Source organism: Boleophthalmus pectinirostris, unplaced genomic scaffold (genome assembly GCF_026225935.1).
Source record: "Boleophthalmus pectinirostris isolate CB_2022bp ecotype Guang Dong unplaced genomic scaffold, ASM2622593v1 HiC_scaffold_18, whole genome shotgun sequence".
Classification (NCBI taxonomy): Eukaryota; Metazoa; Chordata; class Actinopteri; order Gobiiformes; family Gobiidae; genus Boleophthalmus; species Boleophthalmus pectinirostris.
In genome coordinates this window covers 26,396,496-26,423,159 of record NW_026571133.1, presented here as the reverse complement: position 1 = coordinate 26,423,159, position 26,664 = coordinate 26,396,496, and the positions used below count along the sequence as shown (strand labels likewise).

General features: G+C 38.6%; 2 protein-coding genes across 4 annotated transcripts; one reads left to right on the top strand and one right to left on the bottom strand.

The window, feature by feature from the left end:
* The first annotated feature begins 7 nt into the window (after positions 1–7).
* On the top strand, positions 8–9,541 carry ark2ca (arkadia (RNF111) C-terminal like ring finger ubiquitin ligase 2Ca). Of its 3 annotated transcripts, none has more exons than XM_055153454.1 (8): positions 8–1,125; positions 4,599–4,899; positions 5,453–5,531; positions 5,617–5,746; positions 6,272–6,376; positions 6,452–6,547; positions 6,645–6,739; positions 6,873–9,541. In XM_055153454.1, exons 2-8 carry the CDS (start codon positions 4,701–4,703, stop codon positions 6,988–6,990), a joined length of 822 nt encoding a protein of 273 aa, XP_055009429.1. In that variant the 5' UTR covers positions 8–1,125; positions 4,599–4,700; the 3' UTR covers positions 6,991–9,541. The 3 variants fall into 3 exon arrangements, with proteins under 3 accessions (XP_055009429.1, XP_055009428.1, XP_020777568.1); XM_055153453.1 differs by having other exon boundaries at positions 5,409–5,531; XM_020921909.2 differs by having other exon boundaries at positions 5,406–5,531.
* A 488-nt stretch (positions 9,542–10,029) lies between these two features.
* On the bottom strand, positions 10,030–26,587 carry LOC110157501 (lipoxygenase homology domain-containing protein 1-like). The gene is made up of 41 exons (XM_020921847.2): positions 25,897–26,587; positions 24,997–25,111; positions 23,882–23,962; positions 23,468–23,652; positions 22,863–22,961; positions 22,627–22,775; positions 20,787–20,910; positions 20,463–20,713; positions 20,250–20,385; positions 19,964–20,124; positions 19,801–19,887; positions 19,455–19,590; positions 19,223–19,377; positions 18,991–19,151; positions 18,454–18,530; positions 18,143–18,339; positions 17,854–18,046; positions 17,610–17,770; positions 17,210–17,540; positions 16,975–17,126; positions 16,754–16,887; positions 16,294–16,442; positions 16,118–16,222; positions 15,915–16,040; positions 15,674–15,841; positions 15,417–15,598; positions 15,199–15,315; positions 14,721–14,883; positions 13,723–13,877; positions 13,423–13,632; positions 13,162–13,279; positions 12,879–13,087; positions 12,592–12,777; positions 12,389–12,516; positions 12,188–12,305; positions 11,765–11,942; positions 11,405–11,590; positions 11,148–11,318; positions 10,920–11,058; positions 10,602–10,757; positions 10,030–10,510 (listed from the first exon to the last, which is right to left on the bottom strand). Exons 1-41 carry the CDS (start codon positions 26,585–26,587, stop codon positions 10,030–10,032), a joined length of 7,221 nt encoding a protein of 2,406 aa, XP_020777506.2.
* Positions 26,588–26,664: the final 77 nt, after the last annotated feature.

Below are 26,664 nucleotides of genomic sequence, written 5' to 3'. Positions count from 1 at the left end.
ATACTTCATTGTTTTCTTCACCAAGAAGTCTAGACAAACAGCATTACGGATTTATGCGCTTACCCCTGAGGAGGCATGTGAGGTCAGAGGTCATACCATGACACCTGCTGCTAAAGGGACATATGGGCTCCATTTGAATGGGGCCATGGAGTGATGCAGTCTGCAGGGGTCCTTTGACTCAAAACACAGTCCCTTTGCCACCTCTTTTCACCCTGGAGCAGGCTGTGTCAGCTGTATGCAAATTTTTACAGGGCAGTGAATGTGCTGGCTCAGCGACGAAGACGAGCAGTCAGCTCTATGTCCAGGCATCAAAAAGTGAAAAGCCCATAATTATTTAGAAGAATACTCATGTTATTGATTGATGATAGTTGAACACTGTAGCACAGAATTATTGGCTGCAGACAAAAATAAAATGGAAAATAGAGCTACCTCTAGTCTTGCCTAACCTCGTTTTTCAAATGGGGGCGCCTAGTTGAAGCAGTAGACTACCTGGTATCTTTGTTACGTTTTAATTGTTACGGGGTGGGAGACATGGCATATGGACTTGGTATTGTAACCCCTAGGCCTCTCAAACCCATCTGTTACTTATCCCCAAGGATGCTCTAAGTTAAATCAATGCCACACTACTATCAGTGCTTAATCTTGAGGGCAATACTAGTATAAGACTAGGCTGTAGGCCTATGTTTTACAAATTGCAATTCATGTTTACATCACCATTGAAGTTTGCAAGTTTTCTGTGTTACATTGTGTATAGTTTAATGGCATATTTATTATTAGCGTATGATATGAGACATTATCTCGGTATCTACCCTACATGCCCCCTGAATCAGTTCTGGCAGTGGGACGTCCGTTTGTCGTGCATAACCCGCCTCTGCTGCAATTTCATTGGTGAGGCTGCCCTTAAGTGTCCATGTCCTGTGTGCATGAATGAGGCGATTGGCTGCGGTGTTGTGTGACTCCAGATCAGTACGACCTGTCTGTTGAAACGTGCCATGGTGTGAAGCGGATCATTTCCATGGACCATCTGCTCAGCGTTTACCCCTACAACAAAGAAAGGACCCAGGATGGTGTTAGTGCATGTTGGATATCTGGTTCTCCCCGTCTTCGGCTCAGTTAGAAACAGAGGTATGCCTAGTCCCATTCTACCTTAGCTCTCAGTATCCTTTGGTGTTTCTTTCTGTAGCGTGTCTCAACAATTTTAACATCAATGCTGCACCTGCTACACAGCATACGCGACTACAGCGCACATAACCTAATATAGTCGCGGAGACACAAACCCCCACAATGCTGGCCCTTTTTATTTTATGTGGACCTTGTATGTCTTAAATGACGGCATCAGCTGTCAAATGGCAGCTCGTTGTCCTCTCATCTCGTTCAGAGCGCTCCTGTTTCGCTCTTCGGTGTTTACGTGCAGCGAGCCACTGTTAACACAATTAAACCCGATGGCTAATCTTTTGTTTGCCTGTTGTATTACAAGTGTGCCATAGCTGTGAATTGCTTAATAACATCACGTCTCTCGGCCTGGGTTTGACTTTACTTTGGCTGTAGCAATGGGCTGCTTTTTATTGCGGCCCATGATTGCATTTTTCCAACTTTACATTATTGGCACGAGTTGGTAAATTATTAATCCCAACTACATCTATTTGGAGGCAGTGTCCAATTGGTTAGATCACAATGCGTCAAAAGAAAATGACAAATGAGACCAGATATGCACAATTACCGGCTTCTTAAAACCCAGATGTCAAAATCATATTGCCCATCCGTAAGTAACGACTCTGTGTTGATTACGAAATAATAGGTGGCTAGTACACTGCTTAAGTACATACAGTAGCACCAATGATTTCATTGTGCTTTTATTTGTGTTCTTTTTCCTGTTCCATAGTATCGGGGCTGGCTCTACATTCCGCATTCTCAGACCTTTGTCCCCCTCCATTGTGTAGCTAACGATCATCTGCTGCTGTCTGCCGTAGCCTCTGCCTGTTTCTGCATCTAGCTGTATTGTGAATCCCTTCTTCCTCATTTCCTCCTTCCATCTGGAGACGACATTGGCATTTTAAACTGAGTTCCCACTCATACCGTATCCTTCTGTGTAACCGACTAAAGAATAACACCTCTGTAGAAAACACTGTCTTTTTATACTGTCATGTTGCTCTTTAGTGAATAACCCATAGAACTAGACATTACTACAGTCTGTCATTGTGATTTTTCCATTCAGTGTGGATAGACTACATTCTGCTGTAAATTTCTGTAAAGTGGATACATTTTGATTGCTGCTATCTTCACCTCCTCCCCAATGTAAATGTGTATAAACATTTCAAATTTGTATCTAATTAAAAAAAATATATATATTATTATATACCCGCTACTGAAATTGATATGATTGATATGAAAAACCCACAAAACATTACATTTCAATCTTTGACATCTCCAGAATGCTATCCATTTTACAGGGATGTGTATCCTGCACTGCTGTAGAACTCCTTTAGATTCAAATGTGTTTTTTCTTTGGTTGTTGTTTTCTACCCTATATTCTTGTATTAGATCCTAATGCATGGTCATTTACTTTGTTTATTATTTCTACATTGAAAAGCAGATTCCAATGTACTTTTGTATAGAGATGTCCTTGCTGTACTGAAATGTGCTGTAAGCATACACATCTATACCCATTGGATGCTGCTTCTGTTAATATCTACAGAAAGCATGGTCAGGCCTTGCCCTTATGAACTTTATTTGCATGGTATTTTTATGGTTGTATAGGCCGTACTACTCTCTTATTACTATTATCATACAGTGCCACACATACTAATATTTTCCAATAAAGACTGTAGTTTTCTTCCTAACCTTCAGTGTGCTTTTTGCTGATTTCCATGCGTGCTTCCCTTTTCCTCCAGTATGTGCTGTCACCGAGAGAGGCTCTCACTACATGTGCTGTCATTCCTTAGCTGTTTTTACAACACTTTCCACAAATTGCTGCTCATTTCCTTGGGGTGGGACAAACTGCTTATCCATTTAAACCCATTCATGTTTTAATACAGTTTTACAACATGCAGATATTTAATTTTAGAGCTTCGATTTCTTTATAAATCACAAGGTGATCTTTGAGGCATATATACTATGAATAACACCAAATTTCCCTATATATATATATATATATATATATATATATATATATATATATATATATATATATATATATATATATAACATTTTTGGTACAAAAACACATGGAAACATAATTGTCTCAAGGAAAATATAGTATAAAACCTATATTTTAAAATATACCACAGCCACTAAAACAAAATGTTGTATTTCCCTACAATTTTACATAAAGAGTCAAATTGAGACTTGGACACACATTTTATTGTGAGGCTACTCATGTGAATTTAATAGCTTTACTCTTCTTATAGTTGTCCCACTTGAGTCCTGCAGCTGTCCTCTTAAATAGTTGTGGTTATTTATTTGTAGACATGAGACGTCTCACGTTTCCTCAGCTCTCCCTGAAGCTCCAACAGATCCATTTATGTTACTTTTTGCATGCAGCTCCTCATTATTTGCTTTAATTTAATACCTCTCAATTCCTGTCCTCATTTGACCACTGTGAACTATCGCTGTTGAACAGTGTATAAACACTTGCGTCATCATCAAGCATACCAGTGCTGTATCTAACAGTTTATGCATGCACCAGCACAGTAGTGTAATCACAGGTTTGTTTGGCTGCACTAAAACATGCACACTCGCATCTCCCAACGAAGACCAGGGGGCTAAGCATAACAGGCTGCAGGATTATGAGTGAAAGAGATGTGCTTGTGAAGCTGCTGCAGTCATAGGGAGGGGGCAGAGAACTAGCTGAATGTCAGAGTACTGCAGTCGTAGGTAGGAGGGGCTTACTGTCTGTCACACTGCCGTGGGGGAGGGGCTGTCTGTGCAGTGGCTCTAGATGAGGCTGTGACCTCATGCTGGACAACATGCTACACTAACAACCCCAGATGCTCTGAAATGTACACAGAAACAATGTAAACATCATTGTTGACAAGAGATTTATTGGCACATGCAGATTTAATGACAAAAGTAAACTACTTATGGCAATTTTCTGATTTAAAAAGACTGCATTCATTGTCCTCTCAATTGCTTTGTTTGGTCTTTTGTTGTCCTTTAAGCCTATAGAATTTCACACATACACTCTAAAGGTCTCCTTTGCGTTACAAAAACCATTAAAGCAAGCTGATGTATGTGCTTGTTGAGAGTATTTGCAGTTCTGTATAATAATGTGGGATCTTGGTGTGACCACTTTGCTCTCATCTCACCAGCTGGTAAGAAATGGGCTGTTAAATGCAGAGCAAGATCATCCTACTTTATATGCCTTAAACTTCTGTAATTCTTCAGCATTATTACACTGCAATAGTCATTTTAAAGTAACAGGGTTAATATAAACCATATTTTCATTGTCACATTGTATGATTTTGTTTAAGCTGTGTTTTGTCAATGTATTTGTCTCAACAACAGGAGTTATCTTTGTCTTTCCATGCTTACTACATAAATAAAGAGCAGTCTCAGGCAATTATAGCTCAATTGTGATAAGTTGCATTTATTTTCAATAGGAGCACACTTTACCAGGCATCAACACAGCCATGCTACCTCCTGCCGACATTTTCACCTGGGTGCTCCGCAGGCACCACTATCAGCTGACTTTCCTCTAGGACATGCTAGTCAGGCTCCACAAACGACTCTGGCCCCCCACCTGCCCCCTGCGCACCATCCGCCCCTCACTGCCCTCCCAGCGGCGCCTCAGTTCCAGGATGTGCCTGGCCCCCCCTTTCTACCTCAGGCTTTACACCAGCAATACCTCATCCAACAGCAGCTTCTGGAGGCTCAACATCGAAGGATCGTTCCACACTCCAGGTGGGTGTCCAGTAACAAAATAATCATGATTTTATTTTTCATTGTACTGATCGATCTGTCTGTCCAAAATGTTCTCCAAAGTTTGGTTTCTGCTCTAAACAAAATTCTCCTATTGACAGGCGATTGGCTGTATACCTTTCTTTTAAAAAGATGCAAACTGATTAGAGTGGATTCTCAACCTTAATTAAAATTGAATCAACTGCAATTCATTGGCGAGATCAACTCCTCATAGCAATTGACTTAAATTAAACAGAAATGCACAAGGTGACCCTTACAGTTTTTTATTAGGGATTAGATCCATAAATTTGCCATAGGCCATATATCTTGTAGCTTTTAGTTCTTTCAACTAACTACAGTCTGTGTAGACTGTGTGTGAATGATGCCACCACCTTTTCATGTTATACTAAAATACATATTTCAGTTTTTGTTTCATATGAATAGAGGCAGTAATTAGAAAGACACAAACCAGTTTAGCAGTTAAAAATGTCTTTGTTTGTTTTGTGCAGAAGAAATCAGGAACGCATTTCTATGAATCCTCACCGATTGCGTGCAGGCTACGAGTACTCCTCACCTCTCCATATGTCCCAGACTGTCCCACAGCAGCCACGTTATCTGGCAGAAGGCACTGACTGGTGACTACCTTCATTACATCTCACAAGTTCATCTGTAAATACTTTTGAACTGTCTGCATTATTGGCCCCTTGCTTGTTTTTTCAGGGATCTCAGTGTAGATGCTGGCACCCCACACCATCAGTATCCGTTGCAGCAGATGCCACAGCACTATCAGCATTACCTTGCCTCCCCACGTCTGCACCACTATCCTAGAAATACATCATCTGCACAAGTGGTACATTACCTGTTACAGAGATGTAGTAAATAGTTGACCTTTTATTTATGTGGAATTAATAGTTTTCATAAAAGGTGCACTTTGTAACTATTCTGGTAGAGGGTCTGTCATTCGCCTGTCTCAAGCAGGTGATGAACCAGTTAATGTACCCTTAAAAGAAAACATTGTACATCCTATACTCTAATGCTGTAATGCACCCTGCTTTAGATTGTGTGGATTGGTAATGGAATTAATCACCCATCTGTCAGAAAACTGACTCCAAAATCAATGCAGAAAATATGTTGCATATAAGACATATTGTTAATTTCAGCAAAGCAATGGTGAGGCATGCTTCTAGTGAGGACAAAGGAGGTATTTGGCTTAATGTGTACCAGAGCATCACTGCGCTCCTCCTTTAAATCTATTGGTTTTAGGTCACTGGAGAATGGGAGTTAACCACCCTGATTTACTGACTTGCTAGTCTCCTGTTTAGAAGTTTCCTAAAATGTTTTGAGCTTTTTATAAATATGACTTTTTCTGTTTTAGGTTGTACATGAAATTAGAAACTACCCCTATCCCCAGCTGCACCTATTAGCACTACAAAGTCTTAATCCTTCAAGGCATGTCACTGCAGTACGGGAAAGTTATGAGGTAACTGTTATTCTAAAACATACTATTAATCTTATACATCTACCTTTAATTTACGTACACTGTTCACTTCATCAGGAGTTGTTGCAGCTCGAGGACAGACTGGGGAGCGTCAGCCGAGGAGCTGTTCAGACAACAATTGAGAGATTTACCATTCCTCACAAATACAAAAAGGCAATGCTGCCACTTGAACACACACACACTATAGTTGTATTTTGTGTACTCTATAATTAGATTCTCCTCTTTGACTGTTGATTTCACAAATTTACAGAGGAAACCCATGCAGCTACGGATTGACGAAGAGTCTGATGTGGATGAGAAATGCACAATTTGTTTGTCTATGCTTGAAGATGGAGAGGATGTCAGGTAAGAAACATGAAACAGTTATGTTTACAAATACAGATCTTGTGTTTGATTAAAGTAAAAAAAAAAATTGAGTATATTGCTGTTTGTTACTTAACATCAAACTTAACTTTGTAATTTACACTTCCTATTTTAGGAGATTGCCATGTATGCACCTCTTCCACCAAGGCTGTGTGGATCAGTGGTTGGCCACAAGCAGGAAGTGTCCCATCTGTCGAGTTGACATCGAAACACAGCTGAATGCTGACAGCTGATAGACAGACACCCATTTGTCAATCACCTTGTGTGCTTCTCACTTTCTTCCGCCCCCATGTGGGTGCTTTGCCAAATGTCTCCAGACTGTTTGTGACATCATCATGACATTAAACTGAGCCAAGCTGACATACTAACTGCATGAGAGGACCCCTGCGTACTCTCTCCTCTATAAGCACATCTCCTTGGAAGAAGAAGTCGTAAACACATACTCATATGTTCACAGGGCTTACTAGTAGCTTGCTGGTCAAAAGTGGGGTGTTGTGACTGTTGTGGTGTTGTTCCTTAGGTAGCCCTGGGCTGTGTAGCATGTCCTTAAAGCCATGACTTTGTGTCCTGTGAGTGGTTAGTACATAACCCCACACTAAGCTCTCTCTTCTAATTATATATATTAAAATTTTTAGAAATACCTTTCATGTGAATAATCTGCCACACAGGAAAGTTTATAAGCTCATATGTTCTAATGCTGTTTACCTAGTTAACCTTTGTAGTCGTAGTAGAGTAGCAGTAATAAATAAGTAATGTCCGGTGCAGTGGGAAGGGTACCATTTTAGTGTTAAATCTCTCATGCAGCTTTGAAATTTTGCATAAAAAGCCTAAACTTTGCGAACGAAAGAGAGCAGCCCTTGCACCTGGATCTTTATCTGCCACAAGCAGCAGCACGGTCTAAACTTTATGCTTCTTTTATGGTGATGGTGGAGGCTGTTAATATTGCATCTTTCAACCTAACAGATACAGTGGGCATTGCATGAGTTAATCTTGAGCTCTCACAGAACAAAATGTGTCTGTGACATTTACTTTTACTGTCATGTCTGCTCTGATTTGATGGCAGTAAGAGGATACTTTTTTATGTTTACCTAAATTCCTACTGAAAAAGCACACGTGGTAAGGGTTAGTTTTTCTCTCTGTGTTGAATTTGGATTGGTTGATAATTAGGTTTAGACTCTGAAGTGTTTCAAGCAGTATTTCAAGAGCAATCTAGTGTATTGATTTTGTGTATTCATGTGACAGACCTACCCTTGTGGTTGCTATGCTGGTTGCTATGCTGTTTAGCTAGGACATGTAGTCTGTTTTGCAATCGAGGCAGTCTCCCTCTCTCAGTGCACACAGGCATGAGGCAATACACCAACAAAATACACCTAAAAAAATTATGGCATAATTTTTTGTAATTACTCATAGGATCAGGGCTTAAGAATGATGGTAAGGCCTTCACTATCCTATGTGCTGTGATTGGATTTAAACACCCTTTCTGAGAGCCTGTTGGCCATATGATTCAATATGAAGTTATTCCCCTCTGCCTTGTGCATTGCCAGTGCTTATACTGCCTCCACAAGCATTGAAGTCACCAGTAATAAAGTGTTATAGTTTACACAGGGTGTTGTCAGTTGAGATGCCTTAAATATTTAACAATCATAACTTAACTGTAGAAATTGTGAGTATGTATTTAATTTTAGTTTTGGGGCAGTTGACTCATATCTTATTTATTTACAGATAACATAAAATGCTATGAAAAAAACAATTACCTCATTTTTGCATAGTTTTAAATGGGAATGTTTTGCATGCAGTGGTACTTTATGAAACACAAAAGCTCAAGAACAACCCTGATGTTTGATCTTTTCCAGCTGGCGGTGTGATGTTTACTGTCCATGCCTGAGCTACTGAGCCAATCTGTCTGTCACCACTCATGCGGTGCTGTGGATGTATGCTACATTCCAATCAATGCATTTGCTCTAATACCCCATGCTGTGATGTAGTCGACAAACTGCAATGAAGTGAGCTGGTTTTTAATTTATAATTCTTATTTTTTGCACTAACTGTTCAAATATGGGAACCCTCTCACTGGCCAACAGTACTTACAACATTCAACTTTTGTGTGTTTTTGTATGCTCCAGTTTTGTTACAATGCACTATGTTTAAACAATAATCATAAGATATATATTCATTCTTTGCTATTTGGTAACTTAAGTGGAACAAGTGCCTCGCTTTAAGTGTTAACATTAATACAATCAACCCATGAAGCCACCATTGCCTTATTAGTTGCGTGATTAAATGAAAGGGTGAAGAAGGTGCTACTACATTTGACAGGTCTCCAAAAGCCATTGGAAATTCTAAACACTATATCCTCTGCCATACTTATTTTTTGTCTTGTTTATTTATCCATTTGCTTCTTTGCTCACAACTCATTATTGTTTTCCATACAATGGAGGATTTCAAAGCACAACTTTTTGGAAAATGCATGTCTCAGGTGTCAGTACATTACTGTCTGTTTGGTTTAATAGTATATGGTGAGCTACAAACCACATGTAAAGACAATTATTGCTGCTTGAATATTAAAATCGAAGAGAAAATATCCCAAAAAAGTGCCAGTGAAAGGGCTGCCGTCATCCTTGTACGAAAATCTGATGTTTAGCTGTGACTGAGCAGTGTTTTTCAATATAGGATATTTATCTGAAAATAGAACTATTTATAATTAATATTAAAGCAATATAGCATTAATAGTATGTTGTTGATGAAATGAATGGGCATATTGTGAGTAAATATTAGATTTACATATTGGTGGTATTTTTTGTACTTTATTTATTATTACTAATAATAATAATTACTTTATTTATTATTACTAATAATAATAATTTCCAACTTTACTTTGCCAGTTGCGAAATGTCTTGTTTAAATTTTAAGTTTCATGGCTTGTATAATATCATTTTGTATGTGCTCATTTTCTAATAAACTGGATGAAATGGGGGATTTGATTCTAATTCACTAGACAATTGTTAAGTAAATACTAGCTAGGTAGATATAAAACAATTCTGATGACCATATTTGTAAAAATTTCAATGGTGATTTCAATTTCTAGAGTTGTTTATTATAATAATAGTAATAAAAAAAAATCTTAAATTGGCCTTTACAAAACATGTCTTCTTTTCCATAAAAAGCCTTAAGAAAGTAATGAAAGATTTTATCAAATAAAAAAACAAAACAGAATGGCACGTTATTCAAAAATTTATCTATTCCACTTCCTGAGATTACTTTCTTTGGTTGCTTTAGTATTTGGGGTAGAGGACTCTAACAATGAGGCCATCAGCCCTTTTTGTATCCAGCCATTTCCCACAAAGAAATATTGTAGTAACTCCATTCGCAGTGTTTGTGACTTCTACTCGATCTAGAAACCAGCCTGCACTGATGCCAGAGTTGTCATGTTCCACTCTGACTTTCTGCAGCTCTCCCATGTCCAGCATTTCTACTAAGAATCTGTCCGTTTGCCCACGTTCAAAAAGATTACGGAACTTCTGCCGTAGCTGCCGCTTGCCCGAGTCCCCATTGGAGCCATAAATGGAGACGAAAACATTGGCATCTGTACCCGCTCCTTTCTCTTCACCTGTTATCACTATGATCTCGTACTTGACAGGCACCAGACTTCTGGCCTTACTGGCAAAGCTTTCAATGGCCTTGGTGCACTCAAAGGTCTTAAACTCATCCCTCTTTGGAGAGAGTGGGATGAGGCTGTTGCAGCTAAATATGTACCTGGTTACATGAAAAAGATAACAAAGATTAACTGTGTTATCTATACTGAAATTGATAAATCAAGCCAGAAAAGATAAATGCATAGATGTACCTGTTTCCCAACTCCCTTTCAGTGACAACAACTTCCACAACATGCCAGTAAGCCTCTCCCTTCACTTTCTTTCCATCTTTGGGAGTGTGACCAAGGCAAATTCCAGCAATGTCACCAACATTTTTAGATGAAAACTCAAACCTGTCAGTATTTCCCCTAAAATTTACACAAGACATCTGTAAAGACTGGTCTAAAACAGAAATAAAGGATATACTACTTCCACAATTAAACTACATTTATATGATCATATATGGGTATATTATATAGTATGAGCATACATGAGTAGATTTGTTTTTCAGTTCTTACACTGAAACATACCTCAAAAATCTTTTCTTCTTTGAGGAATTCTCCATTACAAATTCCTTTGAACGTCCTTTCCGTCCTTCAAGCACAATCCAGGCATTTTCTTTGGTGTCACCTCCATCAATATCTCCGGTAGTAACACAAATTTCATACTCTTAAACAAATATGGAATAAATAATTAATATTGTTCACATAATTCTCAAAACATATTTAAGAAATGAATGATGATGTTTCAGGCATTACTTGTTTTCTCACTGAGATCCAAGCAGTCATTATTGGCACAAGCCAACTCTCTCATTATTTGTCCATCATCTTCATTTTTGGCTAGCCATCGATCGCAAGGGAATCGAAATGTTTTATCCATCAGCTCATCCTTCACATCAATGTATTCCAGATGCCATCCAGGAGCAAGACCTGACATAGCCATGTGTACAAGAGATTTCATGCACTTTTAGTTAATTAAACCCATTCTCAGACCAACATCAGTCAGAGAATCTGACCTGAGTTATCGTGCCACACTCGTACTTTGGAGAGCTCTCCCAAGCTGAGGATTTCTGAAAAGCGAAAGGTGTCAACCTGTTTTCGCTCAAATTTGTTGGATTTGCTACTTTCTTTGAGAATCAGTATCCCTGTATCACCATTCTCACCAAATATTATGAGCCACACTTTGGCATCAGTACCCGCCCCTATAAAAGTAAAACAAAGGGTATGGCAGAGGAAACATCCAAAGCTGCAAAATACCCCTTTTTCATCGGTTAATTTTATTTTAATAAACAGCATAGTAAATATTCTCTAACATATAACTCCAAAAATATATACAGTACTCTGAATTATTTATTACCAACAATTTAGGGTTTTACCTGAAATGTCACTAGTTTTGACGTGTATTACGTAGGTGGTCTCTTCCACCATCATTTCCTCATCCACCACAGCTGCCATCTCACAGATCATGGTCCTCTTTGGGCCTTTTGTCTTGGAGAGCCAGTCTTCATAGGTAAAGACAGACACTTCCTCTGTGGTGAGGTTACGCATGATTACCTGGAATAATAATATAGGGACAGCATATACAGCACTTTCACTTGTTCACCAGTTTATCTTATACAATGTTTATGATTTACTCATTGAACAAAACTGTAACAAATAAGATACATTTTTATACATTATATCATTCATTTACATGTGGCTTAATTTGTTTGTGAATTAGAAACTTAAATCAAAGATAATAAAAATTTAAAAAAAAATGTAGATTGTTTAGATTGAACACATACATAAAATCACCATACCTTATCAAGAAACCAGTCAGGTCGACTGCCTGAGCCATCAATACGTAGTCTCATTTTCCTTAAAGGTGCAATATCATCAATTTCCATATTAAAGGTGTCTTCTTGACCACGTTCAAATCTGTCAGACACCAACAAACAACATTTTACATTTAAACGGGCCATAACATTATTTTAAATGTTATTTAAAACAGTTTCAGTCACCTGTCTTCATTTTTCTTGAGCAACATTTCCTCAGTGCTACCATTTATTCCAAATACAGACATGAAGATATTTGTGTCAGAGCCTGCATTCTGCACATCCCCTGTGACCACTGTAACTTCATAAATGATCTGAAAGAAGAATACTCCCAGATTTAGCCTATTACTTGAGTGCTGACAATACATTTTTTTCTTATATTGACATACCTTTTGAGAAATGGATATAGCCTCTGCATCTAGGACATTAAACACTCTAGCTGTCAGGCCATCACCACGATCCTTGGCCAGCCAGCATTTGCAAGCAAAGATATATTTGACCCCTTTGGTTGGCACAGCAACAGACACCTCATCAACAAGCCAGCAACTTTCTGGAGTGGCTCCATCATGGCCCAGCTGTAGAAAATCATTATCTTTGAACCACTGTGTGTATTGTATTTTTCATGATTTTGGCTTCACATATGTTATAAAGTCTACAATTGCCCCAACACACTCACCTCCATCCTTTTGATCTCCCCAACATCTGATCCATGACACTCAAATGTCTCCAGGGAACCTGCCCCAAAGCCCCTCCTCCCATCTGGCAAGTCCAGCCACAGTCTGTCTGTCACACTAAGATTGGCCCCAGTGATGATGACATATGCCCTGCTGGTGGTGCTGGCATCCCGATCCAGCCCAGTGCAAATGGTGAAGTGATAGGGTATGACTGCATGGAAGGATGAGATGAGTAGCAATCCTCTGAATTACTCAAAATGGTTTGTGATATTAGTGATTTCTTACTTGGCAGTTCTTCCTCCTCTCTTTTCTTTTTCTTTTTATTCATGTTACTGTCGACAGTTTTCAAGGCTGGGACAGATTTCTTTTTATTGTGTAGGCTTTCCCTTACTCCCTCAAAGCCCTAAAGGTGTCAAGTATTATAGTGACAGTGGCAGTGTGTAAATTGCAGGTCAAACCACATATTTACATTGTAGTTGTAATTAATACATGATGCAACAAAACAGTCAAGCCACAAAACATAAGTTATATGAAAAAATGTCATACCTTAACATAGAAGACTCTTTCTATCTGTCTGTCCTCTCTCTTTTTGGAAAGCCACCGTTCACATAAAAAGAGGAAGACTTCCTCTGTATCCACATCATACACTTCAACCTGGTCCAAATACCAGTCCGGGCTTACCATACTGTTATCATGGCGGATTTTTATTTTAAAAACCTGTCCCAGGTCAACTGCTTCTATTGTGAACTTGTCCACCTGAGAAAACAACCAGTAAATACAGTTTATTTGTCGGTGACGGTGCTGTTGATGTGATAGGTAAATGAAGAGATGAAGTGAAGTTCTTACAGATCCTCTTTCAAACTTGTTACTGTTTGTTTCAGATTTGCTGAGTTTCCTCTCTCCTGTGTCTCCCAGGTCTCCATAAATTGTCATAAAGACATTTGCATCAGTACCAGCCCCGTACACATCACCTGTTATCACTGATATTGTGTATGTGTGAGCTGTTGAGGAGAAAATTATGACCCATAAATGAGTGATTCAAGTCAAATGAAAAACTATCCCTTGTTCAGCTTATTAAGATGTAAATGTCAAAAAATGAATATCTCAATATACAGCCTACACATTTTTTGTATCACAATAATGAGATGATAATGTGTCTATAATAGGGGTGTGCAAAAATATCAGAATATCGATATATCATATCGTTTAATGTGATGATACAGTATCGATAGCGTGGGCTACTGTATCGATACAGCAAGAGTATTTTTACGTGTGATTTACTAAATTATTTTGTTACAGTGCTACAGTTTTGTGGCTTGTGGAGTGAAAGAAAACTCATTTATGCAACACATTTGACATTTTCACTGTTTTGATGATTAAAATGTTTGTGTTTCATATGAACCTTGCACAAGAAGTGGTTTAACTAAGACTTTAGTATCACAGCCATGATTTAGACTTTACTAAACCTTATCAAATTGATTTGAAATATATCATATCAAATCGAAAGTGCACTGTATCGATATATGTATCGTATCGTGGCCTGTGTATCGAGGTATGTATCGTATCGGCAACTTCTTAATGATACCATACCCAGCCCTAGTCTATAAACATATTTGTTGAGGTTGAAATATCGCACCAATGTGAAAAATGCCAAAAAACAAAACAAAAACAAAAAAACACAAATATGCTTTTATACCCTAGTCTATACTTTTGATAGTATTTTGATATTATCCTGTAGTAGGTCTATCTCCAACCTCTACTCATATTTAAAAAAAACATAAATTGGAGTTATTATTTTTCTGTTAATAACAACACGTGGTTTATATTGTGTAGGGTTAACATACTCTCCAATGCATCCTCCACTTCAACTTCACTGACTTTAAGGCTTCCATCTCGTGAAAGTTTCTCTGTAATGATGTCCGAGGGCACCAACTCTCTCACAGTTTCTCCATCATCCTCTGATTTGGCAAGCCAGCGCTCACATGGGAAGATGACAGTCTCTGAACCCTGTCAGTGAGACAGCTGTGTTGACATCTTGTATATTTACATTGGAATTTACATTATACAATATTGTTGAGAAATACTCGACTTGCTGATCAAGTCAAGGGTTGTACGGTTTCTGGCTCAGTTCATTCCTACTGGCCAAGATAGTTAATTTATACAATTTAATTCAATATCAGTTTTACCCATTATTTAAATTTGAAAAATATATATCTGTTTTTTTTTTGTTTTTTTTTTTTAAACCTTACTACTGAAAACCCCTTTATATTCATCTCCTAAGCACATAGCATTTTTAAGACTATAGGCAATATTTGGATCAACCTTTCCTTTCCTTAGCAATCTTCTGATCTCCACCCTGTCCAGATGCCAGCCTGGATTGACTCCACGGTTATCATGTCCAATACGAATTTTCTCAATAACATCCCCCACATCTTCTAGCTGCAGGTAAACACATGTATGACATAACAATTCTTCTTGTTAGTAACTGCTTTATTGACATAATAGTGACAGTTTGGGGAAACTTTATTTCTTTGATTTACCTCAACAATAAACATGTCTTCTGCTCCTCGTTCAAAGTACATTATCCTCTCTCTCTTGTTGACACACAGGGACTTCTGCTGAGTACACACTGCATCTCTGCCATACAGGACAATAAAGACGTCTGCATCTGTGCCAGCACCAAACACGTCACTGGTGAAAGTCTTTATCTCATAAGGCACAACTGAAAAGAGATTAAAGTTAAAGGTTAAACCAGAGAATCCTGACTATAACAAAATATGAATGAGGCTGTTTATACATGGTGTATATGTCTCTGTTTGTAATGGATTAGGAAATAGGTCCCTGACAATGGCACCATCATCCTCTCCTCGATCCAACCAACGGCCGCAAGGAAAGCGCAGTTTCTGTCCCAGTGATTGGGCATCAATGTCCACCCAGTCAAGAAACCAGCCTGCCGATCCTCCACCTAAACAAAAGATGTTCATTTATAAAAAAAAAAAACTTTATGAGGCACAGAGATAAAGATGTTACATTACCACAATTGTCATGTCCAATGCGTATCTTCTTAAGTGGTCCCAGGTCTACCGCTTCCACAGTAAATTCATCAGTCATTCCACGCTCGAACTTGTTTTTATGAGTCTTTGATGCTTTAAGATTTATTAATCCTGCAAGTACACAAATGGAATATATACATATCGGAATATGAAGTGGTTTAACAAACAACTAAATGTTCAAATATTACCTGTATCATCTTTGGTGCCATACAGTATCATGAACACATTGGCATCAGTTCCCGCATACTTCTTGTCTCCAGTTTTGATTTTGACAGTGTATGTAGTTGACATTGCTTTTGTAAATACAACCAAAGTTTGTTTTGTTTTCAATAGAAAAAATATATAGTGTGTGTTGTCTTCTCACCCTTTTGCTCAAGACCGAGTGTGGCTTCAGAGTCTTCCTCATCATCATCCCCTTTTTTCATAAAGGCCTCATCAACAGGAACAAGCTCTCTAGCAAGCTGTCCATCATCTTCATCAACTGCAAGCCAGCGTTTGCATGGGAAAAAATATCTAAAAAAATATATAGGAAAAAGGTCCTAGTGATTTAAGCGCTCTAGATTACTGCCATTTCACACCACTAGGTGGGGTAGTATTAATATGTGTGTATCAATGTACTAGTGACTCAGCAGTCATACCTCATATATATATATAAATATATATATATAAAAAAATAAAATAAATAAATATATAAATAAATTTATGTGTGTGTGTGTGTGTGTGTGTGTATATATATATATATATATATGTATATATATATATATATATATATATATATATATATATATATATATATATGCCAGCCTGGATATATATCTGCTTACGTAGAGTCATCTTTGTTGTCAATAATTTCCACTCTATCTAGAAACCAGCCAGCACTGGCCTGGCTATTATCATGCCGTATTCTCAGTTTCTTCAGCACACCAAGATCCACAGCTGTGATGATGAAAACATCCTCCTGTGAATGAATAAAAAGATTATGAATAAAAGATTAGAAAATGTCAGTAAATTTGTTAAATTGTATATTGAGTGACAGTGTGTTTACCTGGCCTTTTTCAAATTTATTCAGATTGTTACACTTTCTAAGATGACGCTCCCCTGTGTCGCCTGTCTCTCCATAAATGTTAATGTAAACTTTGGCATCAGTGCCTGCGCCCCACATATTTCCAGTGAAAACATGCACTTCATAGGAATTCACTGAGAAAAAATAGTCAAGATGAGACACATACCATAGATATTTTTTGCAGATGGTCATAATATGGTCATACTACTTTGCTTACCCTCAAGATCTTCATTATCCTCTGACAACAGTTCAACCACAATCTCCCCGTCTTCCTCATCACGGGCAAGCCAGCGATTACAAACAAAATTAAATGTTTCCACCACCTCTTGCATCTCCTCAATTATTTCTACCTCTTCCTCTTCTTTCTTTTTCTTTTTCTTGTCTTTCTTCTTATCTTTTTTGGTGTCTTCCTTTTTTACCTCGATCTGCACCATGGCCATAGTTAAACGCTTGATATCGACAGTCTCAAGGAACCAGCCGTCACCTAGTCCTTTTCCATCATGGAAAATACGAATCTTATAGATTTTACCCACATCGTGAGCCTCAATCTGAAGAGAAGTAGAAGTGTCAGTATTTTACAAAATAATATTGATTGACCAATGAACTTTTACACATACCTTAAAGATTTCAGTTGTGCCACGTTCAAAATTATTTGACCGACTTTTAAGAGTGAGCACTTCTGTTTTCCCTTCATCGCCATAGATTTGACAGAAGACATTAGCATTAGTTCCTCCTGCTCTTATATCTCCTGTAACAACTGTTACTTCATAGTTGATCACTATTCAAAAGCAAAATCATGTGTTAATCATGTTATAATGTTAATGTAATGTGTATTAGTAACTTAAAGACATTTTCCATTACATCTTTCAATGTCTAGAGTCTCACTGGGGTAGATTTCAACCTCTACTTTCCCATCAGCTTCATCTTTACAGAGCCACCTGTGGCTTGGAAACATGTACTCTTTTCCATGAACAGGTACAGAAATTTGCACACTGTCTAAAAACCAACCAGCACGTAGGCCCTCATTGGTGTGACCAATCAAAAGACGGTTGATCTAGAAGCAAAAAAACATTTAGAATGTAAGGGTTTGCCTGAATAGTTTATTTGTGGACCACTTTATGTGACATGTTAAAAAAAATAAAAAACTTGCCTTTCCGATGTCAGATGTTTCCAAAGTGAAAATGTCAGTACGTCCTGTCTCAAAGTAGTTTCTTAGGTCATTATCAGAAACGGCCAGTGTGACTTTGTCACTGTCTCCCTTCTCTCCGTACATCTTGACAAATACTCTGGAGTCTGAGCTGGCCCCATTCACACTACCTGTCTTGATCGCTATGTGGTAACTGATATCTGCAAAGTGAAGCTAAACAGTAAGCCAATATGTATTTATGTTTTAATATTGTTATAATCTGTTGTTGCTGTTGTTATTTAACTATTTATAAAAACAGAAAATATTAGACTCACTAAATAGTCGAACACCTTCTCCAGCTGGAACTAACTCTCTGACAATCTGTCCATCATCCTCGTTACGGTCCAACCATCTATAAACAGAATTTTTAAAAAGTTCATTTTAATTGTACCCTCAGTGAATCAAACCCAAATATGGCAAGTTAAATTGAATTACTGGTGTGAACTAATGGATATTTCTCATCCTTGGTATGATATATGTGTAATTAGGCTAAAAGCCAAACAAACACACAGGAAGCAGCTCTTTAGAGAGGTAACACAGCACTTCCATCCTGCGGTTTAGGTTCAGTTACTTGAGTAGACTGCTGGCTAGCCACTGTGCATTTAGTCCCTATTTGTAATGGCAAGCACATCGATCAGCTGCCTAGCTACTTAAACACATGCCACTGGAGAACTAGAGAGAGAAGTATGAGTTAATTTACAGCACTCACAGGCTTCATAATTACTAAACATCCACTAGTAGGCTTCTGGTGTTGTTAAAAGGGTATCTATCAATCAATCAGTCAATCAATCAGCCAAACTATTGCGACTTGCCTGAAACATGGAAACTCAATAGCCAAAGACTCAGGCTGTCCTTCCTCTCGAACCATCACTTTATCTAGGAACCAGCCGCAGCCTCCTCCACGGCCATCATGACCCACGCGGACCCTTCTCACTTGCCCCAGTGTCACCGACTCAATGAGAAACTCATCATGCTAAACAACAGAGACAAGCACTTTACTGCTACCATTGTTTGTAGATGAAATATGATCATTGACAAACTTACATTTCCTTTCTCAAATTTGTTGACATTATTTTTGCTCATTATCATGGGCCGTTCTCCAGTGTCTCCTAGATCACCAATTATATTAAGGAAAACCGTTGCATCTGTACCACTACCACTGACTGTGCCAGTACAGATAGTGACACGATACTTTATCACTAAGCACATGTGAAGAAGTCAATAGGTCAATACTTTGGTTATTTTTGAATGGTGACAAATCAACACAGAGACTAACATGGCAGCGGATCCTCAATCAAAGCTCCAGTAGCAGACAGCTCTCGGACAATCTCATTGTCATCTTCATTAATGTCCAGCCAACGGCCACATTCAAATGAATACTTCTCCATAGTCAGAGTCTTCAGCAAAGTGACCTACACAGTGAGAGACAGCAGAGGTAAGATGCCAAAAAGAAGATAACATTGACACAGTATAATCATATAGTCTGAATGGAGGATACTGTTTAAATAGTCCATAGGAGTCTATAGAAGTACTGTTTTGTACTTATTGTTTTAGAAGTGGCAAAAGACAACAGATTAGATGCTTTAATTGACACTTCACACTGACAAGCTAAGAGATCCAACCTTAGCTAAATGCCATCCAGCAAATGGATTTCTCTTCTCATGCCAGATACGCAGTTTCCTTAATCTCCCGATGTCTGGTATTTCAATCTAGAATTAGGAGGTAAAAAAACTACTCAACACAAAAGCTTACTCAGGCACTTTCAAATGTTTGTAAGATACCTACAATAAATTTATCAACCTGCCCTTGTTCAAAACTATCAGAGTTGTTTTCCAGTTTAATTTCATCTGATTTTCCATTCTCTCCATATATTTGAAGAAAAACCTGAGCATCTGTTCCAGCTCCTTTCACATCTGATGTCCAAATCCAAAGGGACCAAGGGAACTCTAGAAGGAATAAACAGCTTGTTATAAAAGATGCATGGAAACATTTTAGTCTATTATTATCGGAGGCTAGTGATGACCTTAGATACTTTCAAATATTAAAAATGTGTGTCACAGATTGTACCTACTCTTTATTTTCTTTTGCCTGAGTGAAACCATCTCATACAACTCTCTTTCAATCAGACCATCGGCTTCATCTTCATCCAGCCACATGCCACAGGGAAATGTCTGTTCAATACCTGTGAATGGACAGTAAACTACAACCTGGGGGAAGTGTACATTTTTTTTATTAAAACAGTTGCACTTTTACTGTGATTTTTGTGATTTGTGATGTGTATTACCTTTTCACAATACCACCCTGCACCAACTGCACCATTGTCATGTCCAATGGTAACCCTGCTAAGTGGACTGATGAGCTCACAAATCTCCACATTGAAAACATCAATGAGACGCCGCTCAAAAGCACCACCCTCTAAAAAGATTTTGCCACTGTTTTTTATGCCTTTGGTGCCATGCATAACCATATGGATTTTAGAGTTGGTACCAGCACCTCTAACATCTCCAGTCATCACTTGTACATTGTAAACAATTCCTGCAAATAATCCATCATAAAATGTAATGTACTGTATGTTTATATTATTTAGAATAACAGCTTTGTTACTCACCCATTGGCTGCAGTGATCCCACCAAAATGTCCCTTTGTATTTTACCATCATCTTCATCCATGGCAAACCACCGATTAACTGGAAATTCATACACTTCTTTGTTTCCCATGTCATCAATTACCACCTGGAAACAAACAAACATCCATATAGTAGAACTACCTGTCATAAGTTATAGGTGCACTGTGTAACTTTTGAGGTTGGGAGTCTGCCACCATGGAGATGATATTGCTTATCCTATGATGTTCCACAATATGTTATTAAACTTATGTAAGATGCATTTCTTCAATTATGGGTGTTTTATTGCTTTAAAATACCTTTAAAAAAATATGTATTCTTATTGTGAGTGGGGTCTCCACTTCACAGTTCTCATCTGTAAATTTGCCCGGAGGTGTTTCCTGCTTCTCTCTATGGAAATTGATATACTTGCCATACTTTGTCACACTGTAGACAAAGCAATAATATCTCCCTTAAGATGAGAGAGAGAGAGAGAAAGAAACTGGCTTGCCCTCTACCAGAAAACTTACATAGTGCACCTTTAACACATTATTATTCAATTGTGGAATGAGGGCCCGATCTTGCCCCTAGTCTTAGCACTTAGCGCAAGTGTGGGGCGTGGAGCACTAAACAGGAGGTGTGCCGTGGCTGAATATCAGGTAGAGTGGAGCAGACTGAGGGCGTGGTGTGGCGCGTTTAGTGAATTGCCAGAATCATAATAATAAATATCAAACGAGTCCGCTGAAAAACAGCGTGTAACATGCTCAAGGATTCTATGATTTGGAGATATATTAGGATGATAAATGCTTAACAATCATAACATGTTTGTGTGCTGTGCGGGAGCCGTCCGGGTGCCCTCCCACAGTAGAGCACAGCCCCTCGCCAGCTCCCTGTATCAGCTCAGCTCTGCTCTATAATTTGGTTTGATCTGGATCTGTACCAAAAGCTGCCGTTTACAGCGATGTCCAAAAGTGTGATTTCTTACTCTGTCTGCGATGTCGACTTCCTCACATTCTCGCGGCCAGACTCTGCGCGCGCATTCACTGACAGTTCAGGGCTGTGACAGACGCACGTATCATATCTGTGCGCAAAGCTGTAACATCAGAAACATTTATATGCCAACAAACGTATTCCATAATCCGCCAGACATCCACCTGTATGGGACCAAATGCAATGGACACCAGTGAGACAAGAATGTGAGCGGTCAGCGGTAGCAGCGGCTGACAATCGTACCTCAGGTGAGTCTGTTGGAGCGGAACGCCGGGACTAGCAGGAGCGGGGTCGAGAAAGCAGCGGGTCTGCGGTGGGATGGGGAAAGCATATGATAGACACTGGTCTTAAACTAACGTAGAGAAAACTATAAAAGGTTGATGTGTGCGCGATGCACGGGCTTACAGCGGTGCGCGTGCATTAGAGGGGTGTTCGGAACACAAACCCAGTCAGTTCTGTCATGGCCCACACAAAATTCTACATTCCTGGTGCCTCTATTGTTGTACTTGCGTTGTGGGGGCTCCAGTGCTGTTTTATTGTACTCATATACATATTTTCCCCACAGTCTGCTTTGATGCCTGGTAATGAGGCAAAGATTGCAGACTTTACTCACACGGGCGGTGCTTTTAAATGCCACAGCGGTCACAGATTGGTTCAGATGCAGCCACCATATATGTACTTGTACCGTCCCACTCCAGCCTCCAGCAGCGAAGTACAGCCCAACCTGGACACGCCCACTCACTTGCGCTTAGTGCTAAGACTGGGGAAGATCGGGCCCTGAGTGTCCAAACCTTTGACAAGAAGGCCAATGTAAACATAGCAAATGTGGTAGGCCTATAAGTTTTACAGTTAATACCTTATCCAGAAACCAGCCAGCTGAGGAACCTCTGTTGTTGTGTCCAATGGTTATTTTCCTCAGACGTCCCAAGTTAGGAGCTTCAATTGTGAATTTGTCTTCAGAACCACGTTCAAAATTGTCTTTGTCACTGTCCAGTCGTCTCTCCCCTTTTGGAACACAAATGACCTCCTTTTAAAATGTCAGCAGCATCTTGCCAGTTAGGCTAAATGAAATGAAGACCTAAGATTCATTACCTGTGTCCCCATTTTCTCCAAAGATATTCAAGAAAACATCTGCATCAGTCCCACTGCCTTTCATGTCAGCAGTGAACACGCTTACTATGTACTTATTAACTGTAAAAAATAAGAATAAAGAGTAAAGTAGTCTACATAACCTAAAAAACATCTTAAATAGCCTATGTGCACATCTTGTGTATAACCTTGATTCTTCAGTTTATACTGGCTACATAACATTCATAGGTAGATAATAATGTTATGTTAATTGTTAATACTAGAGTAATGTTTTTTAATCTATAGGCTGGACTATGGCATGTGAGGTAGTTCAAAGAGTTCAAACACTGAGCAAGAATGGTTTTGGTTGATGTGAGATGTGATGCGATGGTCATATTTCAGGTACGCTGGTTGACTACATTGCATGTAGAACTGAAACATGAACATTTTATATTCACTAACTGATAATGTTAAGATAGCTATCAATGTGGCTACCTGACATGTTGGCCAACGCAAGCTGCTCAGCTGAATATTCTGTGTCTTGTATGTGTCACTTAGCCTTGTCTATAGTGTTTACATAATTGCGATTCATATTTTATTAAGTTATTGTAATACAGGCAGTGACCTACGTTTAGGGACGTCCATGGGGTTCAGGCTGCCCAGAAGATCCCTGACATAAAGATTGTCACCTTCTTCCAAACTCAACCAGTTGTTGCAGGCAAAGTAAAATCGTAGATGTGGTCTATTCATGTCAGTGACCACGACCCTGTCCAAGAACCAACTGGCGTTCATTCCGGTGTTATCATGCTCAATCCTGTGGAGGCATCACATCAGTCAAATACACTCAGGTAATGGACTAATCATCAACTTCTCACTTATTTTAACGTTGCCCAGGTAAAGAAATCTAAAACAGGTCTATTATATTTGCAGTTCTGTCTGACTTTATGACACACGGATCTTCTGTCCAATCTGATGTCCACAGTGATGTTGACATATAATCCATAAACAGTATGCCTATTGAATTTCAAGTTGTGGTTATGTACCTCAGCTTTATTATTGGGCCAACATTGTGAGTCTTGATGCGGAAAACATCTGTCTTATTCTTCTCAAATGCTGTACGACTTCTGCAAATTGGAAAATAATAACAGTTAAAAATAAATAATTTTGTTCAAAGGCTATACTATTGTAAAATAGACATTTCAATATTAAGTGAAGATAACGTTAACACATTTCAGACTTTGTCAGGATGCAAACTTTGGAATTCATGCAAACTAATGGATGTTTGCAGTGAATGTCCAAAGACTTGCATGTCTTATCTGCCTCGATACAGATTGCCGGGGCAAATATGTTATGGTACCTGTATCATGTTGTAAATTTTTTATTAGTCATTACACAATACAGGCTTGAGTGATGCATATCTGAGTAAGGCAAAACTCTTCATTGGCCAGAAACCATAGCCTATCCTATTTTCTATAACGACTATAATTCATTAATTAATTATTATTGAAGTCTCCATGGGGATGAAAATTAATTGGTAAGGTAGTGCCAAGTTTAGATGGTTTTGGTAACAGTGGATTACAATAAACTGGATCCTATACACTGCAGGTAACCTTATCTGTCAATCAATGAGTGCTGAGATAAAGGGAGCCTGCTGCTGAGAAGATCCCCTGAGAGACATTTGATCAGCTCCAGAAATGACATCGTGGTCTTCTTTCATTTGTTCCCTAAATTAAAAGAAGACCTGCCATGTCACATAGTTTCTCCTTACTCCAGATATTTTTGTATGAGGACAATTAGAGAAACATTTTTCTCTAACATTTTTCTCATATTCATTAAAAAAGATTCTGTCTCATACAGAGTAGTAGCACAATTCAAAACAGTGGTGCTCTGAAAAACATCCTTGGAGGACTAAAAATATACCTCTTTTCTGTGCTGTAGTGGAACAGGACAAAATGAAACAAAGGGATTATGTGTTAGTTCACATAAGAATGAGATGCACTGTATATGTTTAAATGCATTGTTTGAGGTAACGTTAACCAACATAAAACATTAAATCGTCATATATATACAAAAAGAAAAAAAAAAAAAAAAACAGTTTTATGTATCGTTAACAAAGAACCTAAACAAATTCAACAATTCAGTAATGATCAAAACTTACTTGCTGGCCAGATGAACTTTAGGTGTGACCCCAAACTCTCCAAACAGAGTAACAAACACATTTGCATCAGTTCCAGCTCCTTTTACATCCCCAGTGACAGTGACCACTTCATAAACTGAAAAATATGGCACATGAAGTGTTTTGTGTAGGCCTAAAAGTGCAGTCCTTGACAGTGAAAAAGCAAAAGAGCAATAGTCCTCCTGAACAATTTGAGCATAGTCACTGCAATAAGGACACAGTTTGAGATCTAGTTTCAGTAGAGTTTTTTATAGAAAATAAGATACAGATGTGAGAATGAGAGATTAACTTGGAATAGTACAACCATAAAAAGGCAACAGCAGAAGCAGCTAGTGTTTTTATTTTTTGATACATGGGGGAAACCCTATTTATTTTTGGTTTTTTTTTTTTCCAGTACTTGTTCAAATGGGTGTCTAGTGTAGAGGTTTCTTGTTGATTAGTACTGGGGCATGGATTTTTGTGACAACCTTACAAACGTTAATACGTTAACGTTAATACTGTATAGCATTATTTTACCTGTTTTATGAGTTGCAATTTGCCCCTTTTCTCAGTTTATTTAACTGTGATTAAATTTTAAGCTGTGATTTTTTTTTGATGCAGCTGGGTTTACCTGGCTGAAAGCCCTGTGCCTTGTGCACTCGGACAGCACCCAGCACCTGTCTGCCCCAGGTTCTCTGTTTGGCCTCATTCACGTGGAACATTGCTATGCTTTCAACCAATGAACAATAACACAGGATATCCCGGGGCACCCCTCATACTCACTGTACACACATACATTGCCACACAGTATTTCTCATGACTTTCAATAAAAAATAATAATGTATTTGTTTTGTATATGGCATCTTATGCATGTGCAAGATGTAATTGTTAGAGTAAACATACCCTTTTTTTTGTAGTATTCATCTTCATAGCCATCTGAAGAGTCAGTGTGATAGTCCAGGAGTTCTTTCTGGTAAATTGCTGCATAGTCAACCTGCTTACTTTTATATTTCTTTCCCTTTTTCTTCTTGTCATCGTCACTGTCAGCAGAGCCCTTTTTGGCCTTTTTCTTTTTCTTCTTCTTGTTGTCTTCATCTTCCTCTTGTTCCTCGATCAGTGGCTCCTCGTCATCATTGCTGTGGGGTTTTTTCTTCTTCTTTCCGTCTTTAGACTTTTTGTTCTTTGAACCCATCTCTGCTCTGTCTAGATGCTCAGAGGATGATTTAGTTTTCTTCTTCTTTTCCTCCTTGGCTTTGTCTCTCACTTCACTTTTATGACTCTCAGACTTGTCCTTTTTGGATGTAGGTTTTGGATCATTATTGTTTTCTTCTTCATCCTCATTTTCAATCAGTGTGGCACCATCATCCTCTGTGGTTTTCTCCCTCTTCTTTTTCTTGTCTTTTTCCCTGTCTTTCTTCTTGGCTTTGACTGGGGCCTCCTGATTTTCAGTTGCCTCAGGAGTCTTGTGTTTCTTATGAGTCCAGTCTCTCTTGGTGGCGTCCTCCCTGTGTCGCTTTGGCACTGTCTCCTTCACATCGTCATCAAGCTCTTCGGTTTCTCCTGAAGCTGTGGATTTTTTCTCTTTCGACGGCATCTTTTATTTATCCACTTCCCTGGTCTTTAGTTTCGTAATTGTGGCCTTGTGTTTCTAATGTGGTAAGACAATTCATT

What these genes read in the sequence shown, in the direction of transcription:
- ark2ca (XM_020921909.2), top strand. Translation starts at nt 1,065, where the DNA reads ATGGTGTTAGTGCATGTTGGATATCTGGTTCTCCCCGTCTTCGGCTCA. An exon ending in CTGGCAGAAGGCACTGACTG is followed by an intron (nt 5,532 to 5,616) that starts GTGACTACCTTC and finishes TTGTTTTTTCAG; the next exon opens with GGATCTCAGTGTAGATGCTG. An exon ending in TTCCTCACAAATACAAAAAG is followed by an intron (nt 6,548 to 6,644) that starts GCAATGCTGCCA and finishes ACAAATTTACAG; the next exon opens with AGGAAACCCATGCAGCTACG.
- LOC110157501 (XM_020921847.2), bottom strand. Translation starts at nt 26,587, where the DNA reads ATGCCGTCGAAAGAGAAAAAATCCACAGCTTCAGGAGAAACCGAAGAG. An exon ending in GACAACAAAGATGACTCTAC is followed by an intron (nt 16,443 to 16,753) that starts GTAAGCAGATAT and finishes ATATTTTTTTAG; the next exon opens with ATATTTTTTCCCATGCAAAC. An exon ending in AAGACATGTTTATTGTTGAG is followed by an intron (nt 15,316 to 15,416) that starts GTAAATCAAAGA and finishes GTTTACCTGCAG; the next exon opens with CTAGAAGATGTGGGGGATGT.